The sequence below is a fragment of the Pelodiscus sinensis genome, chromosome 1, assembly GCF_049634645.1.
Source record: "Pelodiscus sinensis isolate JC-2024 chromosome 1, ASM4963464v1, whole genome shotgun sequence".
NCBI classification, from domain to species: Eukaryota; Metazoa; Chordata; order Testudines; family Trionychidae; genus Pelodiscus; species Pelodiscus sinensis.
The window spans coordinates 130,237,955-130,263,271 of NC_134711.1; the positions used below are offsets into that span (position 1 = coordinate 130,237,955).

Sequence of the window (25,317 nt, forward strand, 5' to 3'; positions counted from 1 at the left end):
AGTGTATGCTTCGCTCCTTGGGCTGCAAGAAGTTTCTCAGTTACAGGGAATCTGTCCCAGTGACCCACTGCATACTCTGTGTGTCTGCTGCCTGGGAAAGAAACACATCAAACAGAAGTGTGGTGTGATCCAGCAAGTGAAGCCCAGATCTAGAAAAGGCAGAACACTGAGGCTCAAATTCCTGTTCATGGAGGCACCTTTTTCAGCTGTCTCCTGGACAGTGGGAAACCTCACCTCAGTCCCTACTTTGAAGGGAAATGAACCCAAGACCCTCAAAAGCTAGTGCCGCAGGATAACACAGCTACTCCTTTGAGACTTCTAAGAAAAAAAGTCATGAGTCCCCAAAGTGAACCCCAGTTGAGCTAAAAATGATCTCCAGTTCAACCATTATGATTTGCCTGGTCATTAACGAGGCCATCTAAATCCAGTACCCAGGACGCTCACACTTACTATCCTAATAGAGCCAGCAGTGTTGCTTCAGGACCCAAAGAGAACAGGCAAGGAAGTCTTCTGTGGTACGGACATTGACTTTGGTACCACCTATGGTAGGAGAGGCACCAACAGACCATACTATCAAGTTCACAGACCTGACACCTCGGCATCCCACTACCACTACGGAAACCTTCCAATACACAATGGATGCTTCAGTGTCTGACACACTGTATTTTCCTCTGTACAATACTGGGAACTTGATAATGAGTTCACTGTGAACTTTTGACACTCCAATTTCTTGTCATGGACCACCCTTTTTATCCTCAGTGTCAGAAAGTGAGCAAGTCTTTCTCACTCACTATATGGTGCCCTATTTCAATACAGATTGCAGTCATATCATATTCTTCTGACACCTAGTCGCTCTGATTTGGATAGTTGTATTACCAACCACCAGATCCCTTTTCTTTTCGCAATGGCCCATCTGCAATCTCTGGCAATCTCAAAGACAATATGCCTCCCATAGTTCTAGTGTGGCCTACCAGCAACCAAGGAGAGACACTTCTTCAGCTGCTGCTTCAAAAGCATCTGAGCCCCATGAACAGAGAAGGGAAGACCAGGATGTTGAAGTTGAGGAGGAAATTATCTTTCAGGCCCATTTCTCTTCATCATCACTAGATGAGATGGTTGTGCCTCCCTGCAGTAAATGGCAGATGACTAAAATGTTTCAGAACCTGGTGCAATGGATGGCAGGGGCACTACAGATAGCACTACAAGAAATGACCAAGTCACATCACAAGCTAGTGGGCATTGAGGTGGTGGAATCTCCCTCTCTGGAGATATTTAAGAACAGATTGGATAGACATCTGTCAGGGATGGTGTAGACGGAGCTTGGTCCTGCCTTGAGGGCGGGGGGCTGGACTCGATGACCTCTTGAGGTCCCTTCCAGTCCTATTATTCTATGATTCTATGATTTTACATTCTTTTGCCTTGTCTGGAATAACCCTTCCTGTTAATGAAGCACATTTGAACCCTGTCGAAATCATATAGCAGACTCCCACATCAGTCCCATCAACATATGAGTGAGCTGACACAAATTAGTATGCGCTGGTGAAAGACATGTAGTTCCTCTTCTCCCTGCTTCCTGGTTGACCATAGTGGATGCAGTCCACTCAAAGAGCTGCCAACACCCATTTACACCCCTTTCCTGTGACCTTGATCTTTTTTTGCAAGAAAGCATACTCCTTTGGGCACTATTCAGTGTTGTATTGCAAACTGGCAAGTCTTAGTGACAAAATATGATTGTCGGAATTACTTAAAACTGAATTCCTTTATTGAGCAGCTTCCAGAGTTTCTTATTGAATAATTGACAGCCAATGCCAATGAAATCCAATTGGTGGCAAAAACATGTCTCCGGTCTGTACTTTATGCAGCTGACAGTGGCATGTCCTATCATGATGACGAGGTTCTTGTTTTCTCCTATCCAGCTTCCCAAAGGAGACTTAAACATATGTAAATGACCTTCCTTTTGAAGGGACAAAGCTGTCTGTAGAAAAGACTGATACTTCACCCTATACCTTAAAATACTCTTTGATTTCTCAGGATCTGTACACCTGGGTATAAAAGAAAGCATAGCCTTCAGACCTCCTTCAAGATGTGTATTATATGTCTCAATCATATACCAAGTCATCGCAAGTGCCTCAGGATTGGGCTAAACCAAGACTACTGCCAATATGGAGTACTCCTTTTTGACCCCTCATTGACCCCAAGAGTAATCTCCAAAGTCCTCTCAATGGAGGTGGCCCACTTATACTCCCAGGCTACATCTAGACTGGCATGATTTTCCGCAAATGCTTTTAATGGAAAAGTTTTTCCGTTAAAAGCAGTTGCGGAAAAGAGCATCTATATTGGCATGGACGCTTTTCCGCAAAAGCACTTTTTGCGGAAAAGTGTCCATGCCAATCTAGATGCGGTTTTGCACAAGAAAGCTCTGATTGCCATTTTCGCCATCAGGGCTTTTTTGCGCAAAACAATACCGCATTGTCTACACTGGCCCTCTTGGGCAAAAGCATTTGCGCGAGAGGTCTTTGCCCGAACGGGAGCAGCATAGTATTTGCGGAAGAACACTGACAATCTTACATAAGATCTTCCGTGTTCTTGCACAAATTCAAGCAGCCAGATAGCAACTCTAATAGAGCATTCCCCCTTTACAGTAGTCTTCCCTGACACAGTTATGCTTCGACTACATCCAAAGTTTACTCTCAAGGTGACATCCGCTTGTCACATGAAACTGACTCATGCACCTTTCGACTTTTTATCCCAGATCTCTTCAGGATACTAGGGAAGCTGTTCTCCATACACTTGATGTGAGAACAGGATAAGAAATCTTAGAAAATCTCAGACAGGTGAAAAGGAACATCAATTTCATCCTTAAGACTCTCCAAAAGGTTTTCCAACTGTATCAGTTTCTATTATCACCGTCGCAGTGTAACACTCCCATCTTCAATACACATGCATTCTATGAGATTCCTCTCCTCAGCAGTTTCCTCCTCTAAGGGTACATCTATACTTGCTTCCTATCTTGAGATAGGGATGCAAATGAATCCGACCAAAATTGATAATGAAGTGGGGATTTAAATATCCCGTGCTTCATTAGCATAATCTCACCCACATGCTGTTCTGATCGCCAGTTGATTCGAACCAGGAAGTGCGCTCCGGGCCACGTTAGTTCGAATCAGACCTCTTGGTTCAAAGTAACATTACTCCTCATTAACGTTAGTTTGAACCAAGGGATTTGATTTGAACTAACGTGGCCCAGAGCGCACTTCCTGGTTCGAATCAGCTGGTGATCAGAATAGCACGCAGGTGAGATTATGCTAATAAAGTGTGTGATATTTAAATCCCCGCTTCATTAGCAATTTTGGTTGACTACATGTGCATCCCTATCTCGAGATAGGGAGCAAGTGTAGACGTACCCTAAGAGGATCCCAGTATCAAAAATATACAGAGCAGCTACCTCGGCATTTGTGCATACCTTCACAAAATACTATGCCATTCTACGGGACTCTACTAAAGATGCCAGTTTCAAGTGTCTCATTACTATCTATAAAGGACTGAACTCCGAAGTCCCAGCCTCTAGTGGGCACTGCTCAGGAATCATCTTTCATGGAACATCTATAGGTATGCTTCTCAGAGAAGAGAAAGTTACTCATTCTGTGTAGAAATACTGTTTGTCCTTGTGGATGCTCCACACAACCTACTCTCCTCCCCTATCTTTCAGAACTGCTTGTCATTGACTCTGAGGTAGAGCAGGAACTGAGGAGGGTTCACCCGTGCATCCTGGCTAGCCTCATGGAAGAGCACAAGGAACAGCAGAGGCACAGGCTGAACAGACACTGCTACCAAAGTTTTCCGGTTAGCAATTCAGGGACGCACAAATATTTGCAGCGGAACACCCATAGGGACACACATCTTAAAGAATCATTGTTGCTGTGTGATGTGGGTAACTTCTCGTTATTCAGCCTCTGTAATCTACTTGAAGAAGAGCAGTTGTGATGGGTTTTTTTCTGATTTGGACAGCTAAGAATTCAAAATCCTCCTCACTTCAAACTCATTTTTTAACAACTAACACATAGCTATAATAATATTTTTGGGGCATTATCATCCTAGATTCTGATATGCAATAGTGACTTAGAAGTGAAAATGTCTGTTCTTATTCTATCACATAAGCCTGTCAATCATTCAAAATGAAGGGATTTTAATGATTCACCATTTCTGTCATTCATTTTTGCTGTGTTTCAAAGATTGAAAAAGAAATAATGCAAGAGGTAATTTTAAAGGCAGTCAAAGATGAAAGAAGAAACATGGAGAAAATTCATGCTGAAGAAAGAGAAATATGGCTGGCAGAATGTGCCAAAGACACAGAAAAAATTGCAAAGGCTTTTCAGGAAGTTATACAAGAAGAAAGAAAAAACAGTCAAGTAAGTACATTTTACCTTTTCATAGATCGTAGTTGTGTTTTAATTGTTCCAAAACAATGTTTAAACTCCTATATATAACTACATAATGTTTAATTAGGTCCTTTAAAAATATAAACGGTTCATTATTATCAAAACATGGAAAGGATTCTAGGCTCTTTAACAGCATATGAATCATCATAAATACTTCATGTCCTGAAAGACAGACATATCTTTTATTTATACTTAGAATACAACAAATTTGTCGTTCTTTTACAGTTGGTTAGAATTCCAATGTCTCATTTTTTGTACACTAACTATTCTGAGATAGAAAAAAGCATTGGCGATTGGATAAATGAGAAAATAGTGTATAATCTGACACATCTAGAGCAATTCACAAGACAAATTAATCCTCCAATGAGAGTTGAGTGTGCACTACTTAGACTCTATTTCAGCTTGTGTTTCTCAACCATGCTTTAAAGGAGGTAATAGAAACTGCAAATTAAATATGTGGCAATAATGTTTATACATTTTTCCAAAAAACATGTTTTGTCATCTATTATAACCCTCTTTTTTTTCAGTAAGCAGCTAAAAAGTCCCCTGGATTATTGGCATCCTAGTTTGATATTGGTCCAAAATGTCCAAAGAATAGCTTTGAGCCAAATTAATTTAATTCAGGTGTTAAATCGTAAAAAAAGTAAATTTTGTAAACCCTACATAAGCAAACCAAAGACATTAGCATTTGAATTATAATAGACATACTTTACAAGTCACAACAAGTCTACAGAACGTCCTGTTAAGAAAGAGGCTGCATTTTCCATATATATTCTCTTTCAGTTTACCTAGATATTGTATTCTTCTTAATTTCTTGCCATGAACTCTTGCTATGCTATTAATCAGCTACTGTGTAATACCGTGTTCCCCACCTGAATTGTCTATATGTCACTGGTAAATGAATAGTGATAGAAATGTAGCCGTGTTAGTCTGGTCTAGCTGAAACAAAATACAGGACTATGTAGCACTTTAAAGACTAACAAGATGGTTTATTAGGTGATGAGCTTTCGTGGGCCAGACCCACTTCCTATTTGATCTGAGGAAGTGGGTCTGGCCCACGAAAGCTCATCACCTAATAAACCATCTTGTTAGTCTTTAAAGTGCTACATAGTCCTGTTTTTTAGTAAATGAAGTGATTCTTGTATTATATTAACATAAGTTTTATGTGTTTGTATAAACACATCTAATGAATAAAATATAATACAATTCTGAAAGTCAAACAAAAACATTTTTCCTGCTAAATTAATCTTACAAATTGACATCTCATAATCAGTAGTTGTTAGATGTAGTTTTGGTTTATCATATTGGTAAACTGAAATTCAAGGGGTACCTCTGGCACATCTTGCCTACTGGGACAGGCAATTACTCTCTTAACGTTATGCAGACGTGTTTCCAAAATAGAATCATATTTTACATTAAAGTATAATAGTTGAATAACTTGAATCTCTTTGCAGATTAAGGCTAAATTTGGTTTTCTTGCAGTGGCTGTTTACAAAGAATAACTTCACTTCAGTCTTTTTCAAGATAGTAAAAAGTAAACCATGTTAACAAGCTGAGCACCAAGATAACAAAATGTAAAAATACGGTAAAATACAAAAAAGGCAACTAGAATAAGATTTAATTGTTTACCTCAGGGGCAAGGAACCTTTTTTTAGGTCAGGAACCACTGACGTACAGAAAAGTCCATCAGGGGCCATACACAAGTGAGAAGCAAAAAACAAACAACACCCCCCCCCCTCCACTGATATGGCCTCTGACTGCCCACATTTCCCTTACACATTAGATCTTGAGGCTGGAGGGGGGCGGTCTAGTAGATTTTGTGTGTTCCAGCTCCACAGTGGGACAACAGGGGGACTGAAGCACCAGTGTGGGCTCCCCAATGCTGGGGAGGGGCCCTGAGCCTCAGGGGTTAGTTCCAGGCGAGCCAGCCCCCAGGCTCAAGGTTCCCCACCCCCAGTTTACACTTTATTATAAAGTATAAGGGCACCCTTAAAACTTTTCAGTGCAGAGAGAACTTTTATGTTGAAAGTTACTTCACACACCTGAGTCCTCACTGATTCAGGGTCATTACCTCCAGGCTTAATTTTATTATTATGCTTTGTATCATGGAAAACTTAATAAAATAAACAAAATACCTCATCTCCATTCAGTAACAAGCTGCTGCTAAGGGTATAGTATTCAAGCATTCTTCTTCAAGGAGTGTCTCTGTTGGTGCTCCACTGCAGGTGTCTTGGCACTCCTGTGCTTATAATCATAACTTTTTAGCAGAAGCATCCCCCTGGGTGCTGGCATGCACGCATGGCAGCGCAGCAAATGTGCCAATGCACACGTACTGTCCACCATCCCTCAGTTCCTTCTCAACCACTCCCGGCTTGATCAGAACCCAGCAGCACTCTGTGCTTACTGCTTAGGTAGTGTTATTGTTAGTGACTTAAATAGTTATTTGATAGTACAGTAAAACTCCATTAGTCCGTCATGTGATGGTCCGGCACTCCTGATGGTCCAGCACCATTGGTCCGGCATGTGATGGTACGGCGCTCCTGATGGTCCAGCACCATCAGGAACCTGGAAGTTCTCCAGGCCGCCGGACCATTGGAGCTGCTCTGCCCCCGGCTTCCCCGATTCAGCCGCTGCTGAAACTGACCAGCAGCTGAATCGGAGAAGCCGGGGGCAGAGCAGCTGGAGTGCTGCCGGTAGGTCCCATAGCGCTGCCCCTCGGCACTGCGAGACCAACCCGGCAGCACCCCAGCTGTCCCCGATTCAGCCGCTGCTGAAACTGACCAGCGGCAGACTTCGGGAAGCCCGGGGCAGAGGAGCTTTGCCTCAGGTTTCCCTGAGTCCGCCGCTGGTCACTTTCAGCAGCGGCTGATTTGGGGATGCTGGGGTGCTGCCGGGTTGGTCCAGTAGCGCTGAGGAGCGATGCTACCGGACCAGCCCAGCAGCACCCCAGCCTCCCCAAGTCAGCCGCTGCTGAAACTGACCAGCGGCTGACTTCGGGAAGCCCGGGGCAAAGGAGCTCTGCCTCGGGCTTCCCAGAGTCAGCCGCTGGTCAGTTTCAGCGGCGGCTTACTTGGGGATGCTGGGGTGCTGCCAGGTAGTTCTGGTAGCACCCCCCTTGGCGCTGCCCCAGGTGTCCCCAAGAGCAACTGAGGTGCTGCCAGGTTGATCTCGCAGCACCAAGGGGCGGCGCTACTGGAACAACCCGGCAGCACCCCAGCTGCTCTGCCGCAGCGGCTGAATCGGGGACGCCTGGGGCAGAGCCGGACTATCAGAAGGGAGGGCTATGAGGAGTCTGGGGTGGCATCCCCTCCCACTACCCTAGACCCCTCATAGCCCCCTCTCTTCCGATAGTCCGACATATCTGGTAATCCGGCACCCCCTGGGTCCTAAAGGTGCCGGATTATCAGAAGTTTATTGTATTTGATTTTTTTCTCTTGTTACCCTGTTCCCCGTCTCTCCCTCTCCCTGTTTAATTGTTAGTTTAAAAATACATATTTTTCTCTTTTTAATAGGTATTAAGAATAGTGTAGTCATGCCAGGCTCCCCTGGATTTAAACAGTGCCTGACATGAAGAATATCTATTCCTATCTCTGATGTGTATACCCCGTGTATTTGTTGTTTGGGGCAAGGTCATTCTCTGAAGAGCTTTCATCATTGTAAGAAGCTCTCTTTGAGGGCTTTGAAAGCGAGAGCGCTCCAGTTAAAACTCCTCATGATGGAGAAGGTAGAGGGGCCAGCCTCAGAACTGGTATCCCAGGCGTCTCCAACCTGTACCTCACTGACTGAGGCTTCTGACCCAATGGTAATCTGCACTGAGGGAGCGTCCTGCCAAGAGAACAGCTAAGAGCAAGCATACCTCATCTTATGCAGACAGGCCACCCAAGAGATTATCCCCTTAGCAGAAGCCTTCTTCAACATCCAAGGTACAGGCTTTGCGGGGTATGCAGGCACTGGGGATGTGTCCAGTATGGACAAATCCCAAGGGACAGTGTCCTCAAAAGATACACGCCCTGCATTCTTGGTAATGAAGCTGAAGAAGGCTGCCCCTGTGCTGTTAGTACCAACAACATTGTTACTGACGCAGTCAGTACCTAAAACACCACCACAGGCTGTGGCTAAGAGCCGATTAAAACTGCCAGTACAGATGCCAGCAAAGTCGGTACTGGAGTCACGTACTGGAATTTCCCCAGTACCAACCACATTGAAGGTACGGGGTAATATGGTACTGCAACTAATCCAGCCCTCTGCCCCAATGGCACTGGTCTTTCTTCCTCCAAAGCTGCTTACCACTCATCAAGAGCTGGTGGATGTGTTTGTAATGGTCACACGGTTATTCGGTGCTGATACCACACCTATATTAAAGGGCCCAAACAGACTAGGTAAACCATCAAGCTTGGCCCCTCCTCTGTTGGTAGTGAGGATGAGGAAGAAATCTCCTTTTCCCCACAACACTCATCCCCAAAGCCATTCTTACAGTTGTAGCAACAAGAGCTAACCCCAAAAGTGGAAATCATTCCCATGGTTCTCTCCCATCCCACTCCCAGAACCTTGGTGGGGGTGGGATCTCTGAAAGCTCAGGTACCAGCACCTCAATTGACAGTAATAGTGAGACCTCAGGAAGTAGTTTCTAAACCACCTGCATCCACATACAACATTGCATAGGAGGAGATAGAATACTGGAGGACACACAGGAGGACACTTTGTCTCCTTCACATATTTCATCGTCTTCTCCCGACAAGTCAATAATGCTCCCTCTGCCAATGGCCAGTGATGACTTCAAGTCTTTTCAAGATCTATTCAAGAGAGTGGCCAATTCCCTCCACATTTTCCTGATTGAGGTTCCTGAGGTTCAACACAAATTGGCCAACATTTTTACAGGCTTTGCTGTCATCTATGATAACCTTGAGAGTCAATGAGGCTATGGACCCTGCAATGATTTTGTAGCAAACTCTACCCTCAATTTCCCCAACCTCAAAAAGGGCTGAAGTATTATGTACCTACCAAAGGGACTGAAGTTTTGTTTATCTACCCGGCACCATACTCCCTCATGGTGGATGCAGCCCATACCAAGGACAAGCAGACCTAATATAAATCCACTCCCAGTGACAAAGAATGGAAGAGACTGGACATTTTGGGTAGGAAATCATACTCCTCAGCATCCATCCAGATCAGGATAGTGAATTATTCAGCATTTCTAGCAAAATAAACATACTATTATTTTGAGAAAATGAAAACCTTTATTGCACAACTGCCTGAAGACTATAAATCTTCATTCAAGTCCAACATAAATTAAGGAGTCCTCATAGCAAAAACAGCATTGCAGGCATATCTGGACACAACTGACACTGTCTTAAGATCTTTGGTCGCATCAGTTGTCATGTGTCCGGTCTCCTGGCTGCACCTTTCTGGATTCCCTAAGGAGGTGCAGAACCCTGTTGAGGACCTACCGTTCAAGGGAGAGAAGCTTTTTTCTGCCACCACAGATGCTACACTGCATTCGCTCAAGGTCATACATGATAAATTAAGAATGTTGGGCATGTATGTGTCTCAGCCAAAAAAAAAAATTGAACCACATCTGTGTATCCTGTGGCAGGGCATTATTGTCATACTCTTACCAGACAAGTTACAATCTCAGATGTCAACAAAGGCAGTAGAAGCATAGGCAGCCTCAGGAGAAAGCACCCATGTCCCAGTCCTCCAATGGCAGGCAGACATTTTGAACATCTGGTCGAGGGTTTGACATTGTTTCCACTGGCCAATCAGTACAGGTTCAGCCTTCAGCCTTTTTACCATGCATAGTCCAGGATCACAACAGACAGATGGGCCTTAGAAGTCATAGAAAAGGCCTTACAATTCCCTTCCTTACTTTTCCTTCTATCCCTTCACTAGCCCTCTTCAGGGACCCCTTTCATGAGTATCTGCTCCAACAGTAATAAACTACTTCACGTAGGGCAATAAAGTTCATACCAGAATATCAGAGAGAAAAGGGCTTTTACTCCAGATACTTTCTCACTCCACCAAAGTCAGGGGGTTGGAGACCCATCCTGGACTTACGCAGTCTGAAGAAGTACTTAAAAAGGCAATGATTCACCATGGTAACCCTAGCTAAGAGAATTACAGCTCTGGAAAAAGGGAAACTGGATGTCTTCCCTCAACCTACAGGATGCTTATTTCTACATAGCAATTTGGCCTTCACACAGGTATGCAACACTGCCAATACAAAGTACTTCCCTTTGGACTTTCTATAGCTCTGAGAGTTTTCTCAAAGGTTTTTGTGGTCATCACAGCTTACCTGCAGAAAAAAAGTGTCATCATAGTCCCTTACCTGGATGACTGCCTCCTCAGAGCGCTCTCACATAACGACTCTCGACACTTGCTGTCAGTCACAAAGCATTTATTCCAACTCTTGGGTCTATAAATAAATGAAACCAAATTGACATTATCTGCTATGCAGAAGATTCAATTCATAGGAGCGTACCTCGATTCCATAAGGACCACTGCCTCCCTTCCTACAAACTGTTTCAACAAAATAGTGGCCTTACTACAAATGTTATAATCCAACCCCGGAGCAACAACACATAAGTGCTTCTCTGTTAAACGAGAAACCTTGGCTGAAAGGAATCACAGTGGTCAGGCCCGTCCCCATACCCGCATCTATCAGCGATTGTTAATAGCACACTCCGAAGATAAGAAGACAGACCCAGAATGGTAAACTAAAGGGATTTTATTAACAAGAATAGGAAGAGGAACAAGGTATGATGGGTAAGTATTAACTGTACAACTTATATACATACAGCTCTATAAGGACCCCACTGTTACAAAGGAATATAGGAAACAGAATACACTGAACAGAACTATACTGAACTGACACACAAAAAAGGACAGGCTAGATAGAAAGCCAATAACACCGTACCATGTCTTGCAGCTTTTTCCCTTAATCTTGTGACATAGCTTCGGATCAGGAAGGATCAGAACCAGCAACCAGGAACAGCAGCAGCTAGAATGGTGGTGCTGTCTAACCACCTCAGGCAATGACAGGCCTTTATTTATCCTACCCTCCCCTGTGTCATCGTGACTGTAAGTGTGTGGATGATAAGGAGCAGTGCATAGCCACCCACTCCTTGCTTGCAAGTGAGCCTATTTCTACCCAGCTACCCTAGGCGTGAGACCAGTGTACCCACTCTAGGACTGGTTTACCAGCCCAACATCCACCCATTATCCAAATCCCTCTTGATTCTAGTACCGGTAAAAAAATCTCTGCAGTGGTGAACAAACCTGTAAAATCTTTATTTTGGAGTACCTTTCCACCCATCAGAACCATGATGAAAGATTCATCTCTCACAGGATGAGGCACTCATCTACGATATCATGCGGCCCAGAGTCTGTGGTCCAGCAGCGACAAGAACTTGCACATAAACGTACTAGAACTTCATGCAGTGAGATATGCCTGCAAGAAATTACTTCCATACATCATCAACAATCATGTGAGACTGTACAGAGACAATGTTGCAGCAATGTTTTATATAAATCGTCAGGGCAGGGCCTGATCTCAAGTCCTGTGCACAAAATCGATCGCCGTTTGGAACTGGTGCATAAGATACGGCATAAACATTACTGCTGTGCACCTTCCGGGCACCCTAAATACAACTGCCTATGCTCTCCACAGAGCCTTCCCAACTGAGCACAAGTGGCAATTAAACCCACACATTTTGTGGCAATTAAACCTGCACAACCGGGAGCGCGCAGCATACGCAGTCGCAAGGAAATTGCTTTGAAATCTCTAATTGAAGGCTCAGTGGCGGTGCACCAACCTTATGTGGAGCACCCACAAAGGACACACATCTTGAAGACCATCAGTTACAGTCCAGGTGAGTAACCTCCTCTTACTCAATACCTGCAGTAACTGCTGTTCTTTGAGATGGATGTCCCTGTGGGTGTTCCACGACCCTCCCTCCTCCCCCTGCTTCAGAGTTGTAACGTCTTTTCATGGTACAGAAGGAATTGAGGATTAGTTGATGGCAAGCACATGTTGGCATGTTTGCTGTGGTGTGAGTGGTGCCACGTGTGTGGTGGCACTTGGTCGGGGGAGGGGGTGGATACTGCTGCTAAAATGTTCCAATTATAAGTGCAGGAGCACCAAGATACCGACAGTGGAGCGCCTACCAGGACACCTGTCTCGAAGAACACCAGTCACTGCACAAGATGAGTAACCTCTCTTTTCTGCCTCTTTGCATTCCTGGTGAATCTGGATCAGATTCAAAGATTAGTCCTTCTCTTCAAAGCCCACCATGGGATTCATCCAAGTTACCTTAGCTACTTCCTCAATGGGTGTGATGTTGATTTCCCTGAATAGCTACCTTTCTTTGGGACAATGGAACTGTCAGCCTCAAAAGTGAGACTAGTAAATGCAGACAGACTTTCTCTGTGCCTGCCACACATATATCTAGAACTCAGTAATAGGAAAGATCAGTATAAACTTCTTTCGCTTAGCTTTCTGAAATTAACAGGAAGGGAAGGAAATAGGCTGTTGAGAAACACAGTTATATTTGAACACACGTTTTCATAAATTTGGAAGGTGTTCAAGTATTATGGGTGGTGAGTGTCAGGTGAAATATCTAGATGAGTACAGACAGAGAGATATTTATTGTGATTTACTTTAATGTGAAGAAATGGTCAAAACTGCAAGCTACAGGTAAGAGAAATGAAGCATTAAGAAAGAAGCATGTCAGTTAAAAAAGTGAAGCATTTCTATCCTAGCATTGCAATTTTAAAGAACAGAAGAAAAAGCTGAAAATAATCCACTATAATATCACCTATATTTAAGATAACTAGCAATGAAACAACATGGCATGTATCTATGGTATAGCAGCACTGCTCCATGATTGAAAACGCCAATAGAAGCTTGAAGCCATATGAAAAACTCTCAAACTTCCTGTGTGATAAAAATCCATCAGAATTCAAGAATAGCTAAATAAATTTTAATTGTGGCAGACCACAGCCTGTGACTTGCAAAAATCTTATAGAAGGCAGCTGTATTGGGAGGTGGGTTTTAATGCCGCCTTGTTTCCCAATTAGACTCACCTGAACACAGCCCAGCAATCGGGCAGACAATGGAAGCCTAATTAGGCATCAGCCTGCAACAGGGGTTAATTAAACACCTGTTGCTAGTTAAGGCCTCCGGGTCCCTATAAATGGTTTCCTCGCATGCAGCAGGGGAGAGCTTTGAGAGGCACAGAGGAGAGCTGGAGAGCAGGGAAGTGCCGAACCCCAAGGTAACAGGCGGAAGATAACAGAAGGAAGCGATGGGTGAAGTGGCCCAGGGGAGAGGTAGCAGTATTAGGGTAGGGCAAAAAGCCCTGCCAGCTGCCCCTCCTGTAGGGCTTCTGGGCCGGAGTCCAGGGGAGTGGGTGAGCCTGGACTCCCTCCCCCCTTCTCTTGGAGGATTACCCCGCCGGGGAGACGGAAACAGATCAAAGGCCAGGAAAGGGGGATTTGTCTTCCCCCACTCTTCTCCTACTCAGGACTTGCCTGTGATGAGAATGACTCGGTAAACGGGGACCCTTGCTTCTGGGGAAGTCCCAAGGCTGCAAAGTCTCTGAGGCACACAAGAAACCGTCAAGAAGCGCAGAACTCCAGGGGAGCTAAAAAAGGACACTTTGTCACATAATCTATAACAAAGTTAATTAGAGCAAGACAAGAAAAACAGTACCCCCAGAAAAATCCACAATGAGCCATAAAGACTGAGGAGATGGTGCAGTTGGGAGAAAACACAGGATTAACACTGAAACAGGAATTTAGTTTTATCTTAAAACTGCCCAGGACCAAAACAAAACAAAACAAACCCACAAAGAGGAAGAAGAACTTCAGTCAATATCATGCAAGTTAAAACCTAAGAAGACAGATATGTGAAGATACAAGTGTGAAAAACTTAAAAACATAAATAGGTTAGCTAGAATATCTGGCAAAGGAAAAGAACCTTTTCATAACAGATATTTCTGAAACATGTTTGAATGCTCCAAAAATCAAAGGGATTCTATATTACTAAAGTAGAAAAACATACTGTATTAGATTTTATAAGAAGGGGAGTAGCTCTACTCAGTATCTGCAGAATTCCAAAAAAATCTAATGAGGTAAAATTTGAGTGGTGAGGATCTCGTGTATGGGTATAAGCTTCAAGTTTAAAGAGTACAACTGTGTGATATGGTTGCACTACTGACTTCAGGAAAAAATATACCAGAGTCCTGTCTGTGTCTTTGTTTTGAAGAGGGAAGTGAATCACAAAAGTTCAAAGAATTAATAGAAAACTTTAAATAAAATAAAATTAGTTACTGTATTTATTCAAACTGTTAATTTTCACTTGAAGAGTTTTTGTGTATAGCCTCTCTCCGACTTACGAACCGGTTATGAACCAAGCAATTGGTCATAACTCGTTCATAAGTTGGACCCCATAGAGTTACACGCGACTGCGCTGTTCGTAAGCGCGGATCGCGTTAATTCGGGGTCCGCCATCTACGACAGTTTCGGTTGTAACCGTGAGCGGTCGTTAAGTTGACCGTTCGCAACTCGGGGACTGGCTGTAGTTCAAAAGCTTGTACCTTCCAGAGCAGAAAAAGGTTCAATAAAAGATATTACCTCACTCACCTACCTTCTTTCTCTCTCATGTGCTAAGACCAGCTCGACAACCCACCTACTTTCTCTCTCTCTCTCGTATGCTAAGACTATGCAGTTTTCTCATGGAAATAATTAAGCACTTGGATCCCAGTTCTGCTTATCTACAGATAGCTAAGTGTAAAACTGGCCAGGAAGAGTTACAAAAGTATCTCACAAAATTGGGTGAATTGGCAACAGAATGGCAGATGAAATTCAATGCTGATAAGTGAAAAATAATGCATATTGGAAAACATAATTCCAACTGTACATACAAAATGATGGGAGGTCTAAATTCGCTGTTAGCACTTGTGAAAGACATTTTGGAGTCATTGTGAATACTTCTCTGAAAGACATCTGCTCACTGTGACTTGGAAGTCAAAAAGCTAGCAATGTTAGAAACCATTAGAAAAAGAATAGATAATACAACAGAAAATATCACTATATAAATCCATGGTATGCCCACAGTTTGAGTTCTGCATGCAGTTCTGGTGGCCACATTTCAAAAAAGATATATTAGAATTGGTAATAAGTACAGAAAAAGGCAACAAAAATGATTAATGGTATGGAACAGCTCCATGTGAGGACTGAATAAAAAGAATGGGACTTTTTCAGTATAGAAAAGAGATTAGTAAGAAGGGATGTCATAGAGTTCTGTAAAACTATGAATGGCGGGAGGGAAGTGAATAGTGAAATCTTATTTACCCATTCACATAATACAAAAACCAGAGGTTCAACCACTGAAATTAATAGTGAGCAAGTTTAAAACAAACTACAGTTCAAAAATCAAACAAAGCACTTCTTCACACAACCCAGAATCAGCCTCTGGAATTCATTGTCAAAGTATGTTGTGCTGGGCAAAAGTATAAGTGAGTTAAAAAGAAATTGGTAAACTCGTGGAGGATGGGTCCATCAGTGGCTATTAGGACAGTCAGATTATCTTGCCCTAAGTGTCCATAATTTTCTGACTTCCAAAAGCTGGGATTGAACAACAGGGGGTAGATCATTCAGTAATTGAGCTGTTCAGTTTATTCCCTCTGAAGCGTCTGGAAACCAGTCATGTTGAGAGACTGGATGCTTATATATATGAGCCATTGATCTGAGCGTGTATGGTTATTCTTATGCTGAATCATCTAGTATGAATTCTCACATTGGTTTCTAAGCAGGTTACCTAAAAGAAAACAAAATGTATATTTATAGAATAGTAATGACCGAAGGGAACACATGACTTTCAGGGACTTCATAAGTCATCAAGCCTAGTCCGGTTGTGACAGAGAATGCCATTTTGTGAATAAAATGATCTTTTTGTAGATGCATAAAGTAAGTTTTCTGTGCAGGTTTTTTTCAGGCAAAGTGAACACTCTCCTTGAAAAAAACACATTTATTTGACACAATTCACTTGTATTAAATTGTTGCTTTCCATGTTTCGGACTTGGAAAGAAGTGTACACTCTATAACTGAAAACAGAGCTTGCTTCTCAGTTTATATGGTTTCTTTTATTTATTTACTCTTATCAGCTAATTGCTTTGACCACAGTCTCAGAAGCTGGTTGAGGTGACCAGCATCATTTGGTATGCAAGTTTGGTGTGCAAATGAAGTACAGTAAATGAAGGTAGGAGTCCTCCACAGTTAAATTATTAGAATTTAACCTGGTGTCAGCATGATTATGGGCCTGTTTTTAGTGGGAACTGGAAGGAATCATTAAAACATCAACACTCTGTCTTCATGAACATAGTGACTGTTTCCTTGGTTTGAGGCCTTCCCTTTGGCAACTTAGATTTTTATATTTAACTGGTGAATGCTGTACCTTGAGGCCTCAGAAATCTGGCAGAGATAAATGAGTTGTATTACATCACCAAAGGAATGTCAAGCTTTTTCTGTAGCAGTATCTCAAGAGGATGTAAGGTATTAGTAAGTCCAAGAGACTGTTTGTTTCCTTTTTGTAGAGTATCCTGATATTTTCAGCTTTCAGACATGTGTTATCCAGGTGGACAGTCAGATTTATAAAAGAGACCTGTTAGGGTCTCTGTATCCTTTTTCAGTTTGGGGATATAATATGGGGAGAAGACGCTCTGCTTCCTAAAATAAGTAGAGGCTTGATTACAGAGATTCTGCAGTGGTTTGCATAGTGGTCTCATGGTCTTTGTGCCACACATTGAAAAGTCATTATGGGTGAGGAAGTCATATGCTCAATAGGCTAGATGTATACTGGCATAATTCCAGTATTTTTGTTCTATTTTTGGTACACTGTATGCATTTTACAGTAGCACTTCCATGCAAATAGAGTTTAATATATCTCTAATAGTTGTCAATACAGAGAAGAATTCCTAAAGGAATAGGAAAACTCTCCTCCTGCAATTTTTTTCAAAATTACATTTTTAAATTCCAAAGAAATGGTAATATGTGTTGCCAAGAGCCAATGGTAGTTAAAATGGATTGAAACAAGAGAGGGGACACATAATTCCATGGTGCAATGAAGCTGTAGTGAGGGTGTTTATTCCAAAAACCAGAGAGAAAATAATATTCCTTGTGTCTACCAGAGGGTCTACCTGTTCTCCTATCCTTGAACATTTGGAAAGCCAGAAAAAAATATGGGGATATAGTATGAGTCTATTAAAAATATTTTGGATTAAGTATAGAGGGTCTGACTGTCTTTTATGAGCATAGTTATATCACTAGAGTACAGGTTGGACCTCTCTAATCTGGCACCCTCAGGACATGAGCAGTGCCGAAACAGAATTTTCCGTACCCTGAGAGGTCAATATTGTCTAACAGCCTTACCAACACTTCCACTGCTTATTGGCTTCATAGAAGACATACAGAGGTAAATTAGAGTTAAAAAACAGCACAGAATATTGAGAGCCAGGACTGGTGGCTGCAAAAAAAACTTTATGGGACTATGGTAAACTTGTCCACAGCCATGATAAATGGATATCCAACTAACTAGAATCAGGCTGGACCCATGGATGCTTCCAGACCAAAGACTACTGGACTGTAGAGGTTCAACCTGTAGTGTCATGAATTTACAAATTTGCCAACCTAATTATATAAGCAAGGTGAACATAAAAACTTCAGATATTAAGACTTGAACGGCATAAGAAAAACAGATGAAACAACTGAGCAAAAAGTATTAAATGAACCAATATAAAATCTGCTTCTTCTTGAACATGAGCAAACGAACCAAAATGTAAAGATCATAGCACTGGGAATTCAGGAAAATTGAGGCTGCAGTACTTCACTCAGCCAAGCCAGAAGTGAGATATACAAAGAAAATATATTTTGGAAGTTATGTTTAACTAAAAAAAAATGGAAAAAATGTGAACTTCCCTGTACTCTTTCTGCAGTAACTCCCTGAGCAATCAAGACAATTGAATATGTTCAGATTAATGAGGGTTCATGTAGTGTAGCTCCTTGCAGAACTATGATTTATAATTTATTATTTTGGAAAGTCTCATGTAATTTTATTGGCAAACCCAGTAAATGTCTTTATAGTTGAAACAACTTGATTAATTAGAAATTCTTAAGATGATACTCCCTGTGCTTGAAAGTATTTCATCAGTTTATGAATACCAGTGTGATCCTGTTGCTCAGAAGGTAAAACTAAATGACTGGGACATACAGTACTTAGTCCTGAAAAAATGAGTAGCTACCTCCCTGCTGCTAAATGTTGTTTTTTTTAAAATGAGTATTTATAGTTGTGCTTGAAGGAGTGCTTCTTTTAATGGACTTGGCAAGCCTTAAACAACTTTGTATTGAATCTCTGGATGGACCTCTAACTCCCCTCTGGCCCCAAAATCTCCATCCATAGAGGAGAATGAAGGCTATATAGTAAAATGCATAAGGAACTGAACATGGACTAACGGCACTTTTTACTTTTTGTTGTTTAAGTCTGTTGTAAATGTCTTGACTGAATAGTAATATTAGCCTTGTTCTGTTTTTCCTCATTGCCATATATGTGATATGGTTGAAAACCCATTTAATCCAAAGTTTGTCCAAAAATTATAATGGATTCCCTAATCACATTTTCAGTCTTGTTTATTACAAACACATAGGTCTTTTATGATCCCTAAATTAGCTAAATTTCACCCATCTCTTTCTATTTTCTCTGTTCCTTGGGATCAGTAAATGTCTCTAAGAGTTTAAGGAAGCTAACATGATGGAGAGAAAATGCATGGGTGTCACTCTTTTTTCTTTTTTATTGCCACATTGAACTATTCTGCCAGATTGTTCTTCATCGAAAATTGCTTCATCCTCCATTCTTGGGAGTTCATTCATTGGCACCATAATTGCAAAATCATTAAGAAATCGGCAACAGCAATGTCGTACCCGCTCTTATAGATCTTAGCATTTGGTGTGAATTTCACACTGAAACCATGGAAGTCTGCACTCTCTTCCTTTTCTTTCGTTGCAGTAGTATTCGGATCCATCATTGCATCTTTCTATGCCCTTTTCCACAGCAGTTGTTAGATGTAGTCGGTTTTCAGTAGTAACTGTTTAGTTGTATGATTTTTTTTAAAATAGCCAAATATATAGCACTGTTTTATGATAGGCTTGCATCATTGTGGTATCTTCTTCAGGTTCACAATAGTGATGTGAACAGGTAATTGCTTAACCAGTTACCTGGTAAGCTTCACCCTTGATAGATGTGGTCTTCATGGTTGAGGCTTACCAGATAAGTTAACCATTATCCAGGAGCAGCCCCTCCTATCCTTGGCCCACCACAGGTGGAGAGCTGCTCCAACCCTGCAGGGTTGCTGGCTCCCAAATAGTACAGACTGAGAGTAAGCAGCCTCACACGCGGCCAGAAGCAGCATCTGGGAGGAAGGACGTTCTGGCTCCCAGCTGTGCAGGTTGGGGTTTGCAGCTTCACACAAGGCTAGAAGCAGCTGGGCTGGAGCAGCCCCTTCTTGCAGTGTGGTGGCCACTCCTGTCCACCCGTTTAATCAGTTAACCAGTTAAACATTATGTTTAATTGGTTGGGGTGTATGGGGTGTTCAGGGAGGGGTAGCACCTCTGATGTACGGGCATGTCGTGTCCTTTTAGGGCAGCTCATCCACCTTTGGTCCCCACTTGTCACTCAACTCTCACCTGTGGCTCCTAGTAGCTGTAGCATGTGCAGCGGCCACACCCCGGGCAACAGCTTCGACAGGCTGGCTAAACCAGGTTGAGAGTAGCCGTCGGGTCATCGACCTTCGGTGAGATAGGGACTTATCTATCCCGAGCATGTGAAGACAGACTCCGGCGGATCGAGCGGATGAGACCTACTAGAATAGGACCAACGGTCATGAAGGTGGTTTCTGCAAGCGATGTGGTACGCTAAGAGCACGGCAAGACATGAAAGATGCCCTGGTCAACCACTGCGCCCAGACCATCTCCAACCGTCTCGACATTAGTCCTGCCATTGGAGTAAGATGGAATCTGGGAAGAGAGAGTGAGGCTGACTATGCGCACCTCTCCCTCACTTTAATCCAATTCACGCGCAAGTCTTGACATCTCGACATCTCCTAAGTCCTGTGGCGACAGGCGAGCGACGAAGCAGCAGGTGTGGATACACTGGGAGCTGTAGCCGCGGACCTGCACACAGGCGGCTCAGGTCTAATGGTCGTCTTCTTGCTGGTGGAAGCAACAGCTGGATTCGGCGTCTACCTGAGTGACTGAGCAGCCCTCTTTAGGATTGCACTGCTCACTCCGTAGTAAGAGGAAGGGGCTAGAAAAGGTGCCCTAAACATTGTTTGCTTCATAGAACCCTGGCCAGCTTACCGCGGCTGGAGGGGATCCCATCTCATGCGGTCGAACAATAAAATTTCGAACAAAATGCAAGGTGACACCACTCACTATTGGCACATGGAACGTACGCACGCTTCAGGACAACCCTTCAGCAGACCGACCAGAAAGAAGAACAGCCCTGGTCGCCAGAGAGCTCACAAGATTTAACATCGATATTGCGGCACTGTGTGAAACTCGTCTAGCAAATGAAGGTCAGCTCATGGAAACAGGAGGTGGTTACACATTCTTCTGGCGTGGACGCAGCAGTGACGAACGTCGTGAATCTGGAGTTGGCTTTGCGGTTAAGAATCATCTTGTCCGCAAACTTGCCAGTCTTCCCAAGGGCGTGAATGACCGACTCATGACACTGTATCTTCCACTACCAAGAGGAAAGCAAGCCACACTGATCAGCGCTTACGCGCCCACAATGACGAATCCGGATGAAGTAAAGGACAAGTTTTATGAAGATCTCGATGCCCTACTCTCATCCGTGAAGCGCACTGACAGGCTGATTCTACTTGGCGATTTCAACGCGAGAGTAGGATCTGATCACACTGCCTGGGATGGCGTCATTGGAAAAAATGGAATCGGTAAATGTAACAGCAATGGCCTACTATTACTGAAGACATGTGCGGCTCATGATTTGATCATCACCAATACCATCTTCCGCCTGCCCACTCGCAAAAAGACGTCCTGGATGCACCCACGCTCTAAGCACTGGCATCTCATTGATTATGTCATTGTGCGGAGGAAAGACAGACAGGATGTAAGGGTGACCAAGGCCATGCCGAGTGCTGACTGTTGGACTGACCACAGACCTATCATCTCCAAATTAAGCTTTCACATCAAGCCAAAGAGACGTCCGCAGGGAAACAAAGCTGTGATGAAAAAGATCAATGTCAGTAGACTGAGGAACCCCAACACAGCAACTTTACTAGCAGAAGATCTTGGCAACCAACTTTTAGAGCTGCAATTAGAGGAAAATGCTGAGAAGGACTGGGAACGCTTCCGGGATATTGTGCACTCTTCTGCATTAAAGGTTCTTGGACCCTCACACAGGAAACAGCAGGACTGGTTTGATGAAAACAATGAAGAGATCAAGGCCATACTTGCTGAAAAGCATCGCCTTCACCGTGCTCACCAGAATGACCCATCGTCAACAGCTAAGAAAAATGCCTTCAACAACATTCGCAGGATCGTACAGAACAAGCTTCGTAAGATGCAGGACTCCTGGTTGAGTGCCAAAGCAGATGAAATCCAGAAGTTTTCTGATAGAAACGATGCCAAACGGTTCTACGAAGCCCTTAGATCCTTGTATGGACCTCAGCCCTCAGGGAGTTCCCCTCTACTGGACTCAGATGGTGCAACTCTCATTACTGAGAAGGCTCTGATTTTACAGCGTTGGGCTGAGCACTTCCAATCCGTACTGAACCGCCCATCTTCCATCAATAACGAGGCGATTGATAGAATGCCCCAGGCGGCTATCAACCACAGCCTGGATGTCTCACCATCAGAGACTGAAACCTTACAGGCCATCAGCCAGCTGTCCAGTGGCAAGGCCCCAGGATCTGATGCGATTCCAGCGGAAGTCTATAAGGGTGGTGGTGCAGTGCTTGTCAACATACTCACTCAGCTGTTCCAGTCCTTCTGGAATCAAGGATCTATTCCTCAGGAACTGAAAGACGCATCTATCGTACACCTCTACAAGAGGAAAGGAAATCGACAAGTTTGCAATAATCATAGAGGAATATCACTGCTTTCCATCGCAGGTAAGATCCTTGCACGAGTGTTGCTGAATCGTCTGATTAACCACCTGGAACAGGGTTTATTACCCGAGACACAGTGCGGCTTCCGCAAAGAGCGTGGCACGGTGGATATGATCTTCGCAGCCCGACAGCTTCAAGAGAAGTGTCAAGAGCAGAATCGTGAACTGTACACCACCTTCGTGGATCTCACCAAGGCTTTTGACACTGTCAGTCGCGAAGGTCTGTGGTGCATCATGTCGAAGTTTGGGTGCCCTGACAGATTCATCTTGATGGTACGTCAGTTCCACGACGGCATGACGGCTCGTGTTTTGGATGATGGAGAAGCTTCAGAGGCCTTTCCCATCACAAACGGCGTCAAGCAAGGGTGTGTGCTGGCACCGACCCTGTTCAGCATAATGTTTTCAGCCATGCTGTCAGACGCCTTTCAGAACAGTTCCCTGGGAATCAGACTGAGATACAGGACCGATGGGAAACTGTTTAACCTGCGAAGACTCCAGGCTGTCACCAAGATAAAGGAGACTGTGTTACGAGATCTCCTTTTTGCTGATGACTGCGCCCTGAATGCTGGATCAGAGCAGGAAATGCAAGCCAGCATGGACAAATTTGCAGCAGCATGCGACAACTTCGGCCTTCTCATCAACACAAAGAAAACCGAAGTGATGCACCAGCCAGCTCCAAAAGCTCAGCATCAAGTGCCCACCATCACAGTGAAGGGACAAAAGCTGCAAGCAGTGGACCAATTTACATATCTTGGCAGCACCCTCTCCCGCTCAGTGACAATTGACATCGAGGTCAACTGCAGAGTCGCCAAGGCAAGCTCTGCATTCGGCAGACTGTTGACCAAAGTGTGGGACCGCCGTGGAATAAGCCTTGCTACAAAGCTTAAAGTCTATCGAGCAGTAGTGTTAACTACCCTGATGTACGCCAGTGAGACTTGGACTGTATACAGGAGGCACGCTAGGCAACTGAACCACTTCCACACGATTTGCCTCCGCAGACTTCTGAGGATCCGGTGGCAGGATAAGGTGCCAGACACAGAAGTCCTTTCTAGAGCAGGTCTGCCGTCAGTTTACACCCTGCTGATGAAAGCTCAGACACGCTGGGCAGGCCATGTTGCAAGGATGCCAGATCATCGCATCCCTAAACAGCTCTTCTATGGTGAGCTGTTTCAAGGGAAGCGATCGCACGGGGGACAAAAGAAGCGATACAAAGATACGCTTAAAGCCTCTCTCAAGTCCCTGGATATTGACACGACCTCCTGGGAGACCCTGGCACAAGACCGATCAACATGGCACACGCTGATCTACCAAGGCTGTCAAACATCTGAAGCCAGAAGGACAACCATAGCACAAGAGAAGCGAGCACTCCGTAAAGCCAGAGTTGCAAAAGCTGCAACAGTGGTGCCCACACATGTCTGCCCGACATGTGGTAGAACATTCCGTGCCCGTATCGGCCTTATCAGCCATTTGCGGACACACCATGAACAGTCCATAACCCGTTAGATGTCAAGGTCCTCTTCGAATATGATGGACGAACAACAATGTTTAATTGGTTAACTCATTGAACTGGATTTTACATCCCCATTCTACAATCATATGGATCAAGACAAATAGTTCTCTGTGATACTATGATCCAAGTCTCTGTGATACTATGTCATAGTTGTATTTATTTACTAACATTTCAAGTTCTTCCAGCATATTCCCCATACTTCTTGCATTTGTATACAGACAACTAAGATGCTGATTTGATTTTGCCCCCCAATTCTGCCTTGTCTCCCCATTGTCCCTGCTATTATAGCCCATCTTCCCTCTAATATCTGACCCGTCTCCCAGGTCTCCATGTTTTTCACTTACCTGTTGGCTTTGATTGCCTTCCCCCATCAAACCTAATTTAAAGCCTTCCTCGCTACAAGCCAGTCTGTAGCCAAACACTCTATTGCCCTTCCTCGATCAGTGGACCCCATCTTTGGTTAGCAGTTCTTCTTCCTGGAACAGCATCCCAAGGTCAAGGAAGCCAAAGTCCTCCTGGTAACACCATCTTTGCAGCCAGGCATTCATCTCCAAGAGGCATTCATCTCTGCCTGGGCCCCTACCTTTGACCTGAAGGATAGAAGAGAACAGCACCTGTGCCCCAAACTCCCAGAGCACTGTGCTCACTTTTGATCTTCTCAAGGTCCCACCTTGCTGTATCATTAGTGGCCACATGGATGAGTAGCATGAGATAGTAGTCAGAGAGCCAGATGAGCCTCAACAATCCCTCTATAAGGTCTCAGAAATGGGCCCCTGTTAGGCAGCATACCTCCTGGGATGTCCTATCAGGGCCACAGATTGGTGCTTTTGTCCCCTTCAGAAGAGAATCTAGTGAGGAAATTAGAAAGGAACATAAACTCTGTCAAGTGAAATGTAAATAATAATGATAGTAGTAGTAATTAGGTAGGCCAAAAAAGAATTTAAGTTCATCAGAAGCAGGAAGCCTGCTAAACAACAAATGGGACTAGTGGACAATCAAGTTACTAAAGGAGCACTCAGGAATGATAATGTAATTGCAGAGAAACTAAATGAATTCTGTGCATCAGTTTTCGTGTCTGAGGATGAGAGGGAGATTTCCAAACCTGAGCCATTCTTTATAGGTGACAAATCTGAGGAATTATCCTACATTGAGGTGTCATTCAAGGAGGTTTTGGAACAAATTTATAAACT

At 43.6% G+C, this 25,317-nt stretch overlaps 1 protein-coding gene across 12 annotated transcripts in view; it reads left to right on the forward strand.

Moving 5' to 3' along the window:
- Positions 1–25,317, forward strand: part of CCDC91 (coiled-coil domain containing 91) — a 519,220-nt gene that overhangs the window by 227,831 nt on the left and 266,072 nt on the right. For all 12 annotated transcript variants that reach the window (XM_075901356.1, XM_075901340.1, XM_075901312.1 and 9 more), the window contains one exon: positions 4,233–4,409. In XM_075901356.1, coding sequence (XP_075757471.1) covers positions 4,233–4,409 — 177 coding nt within the window. The remainder of the gene's footprint in view (positions 1–4,232; positions 4,410–25,317) is intronic.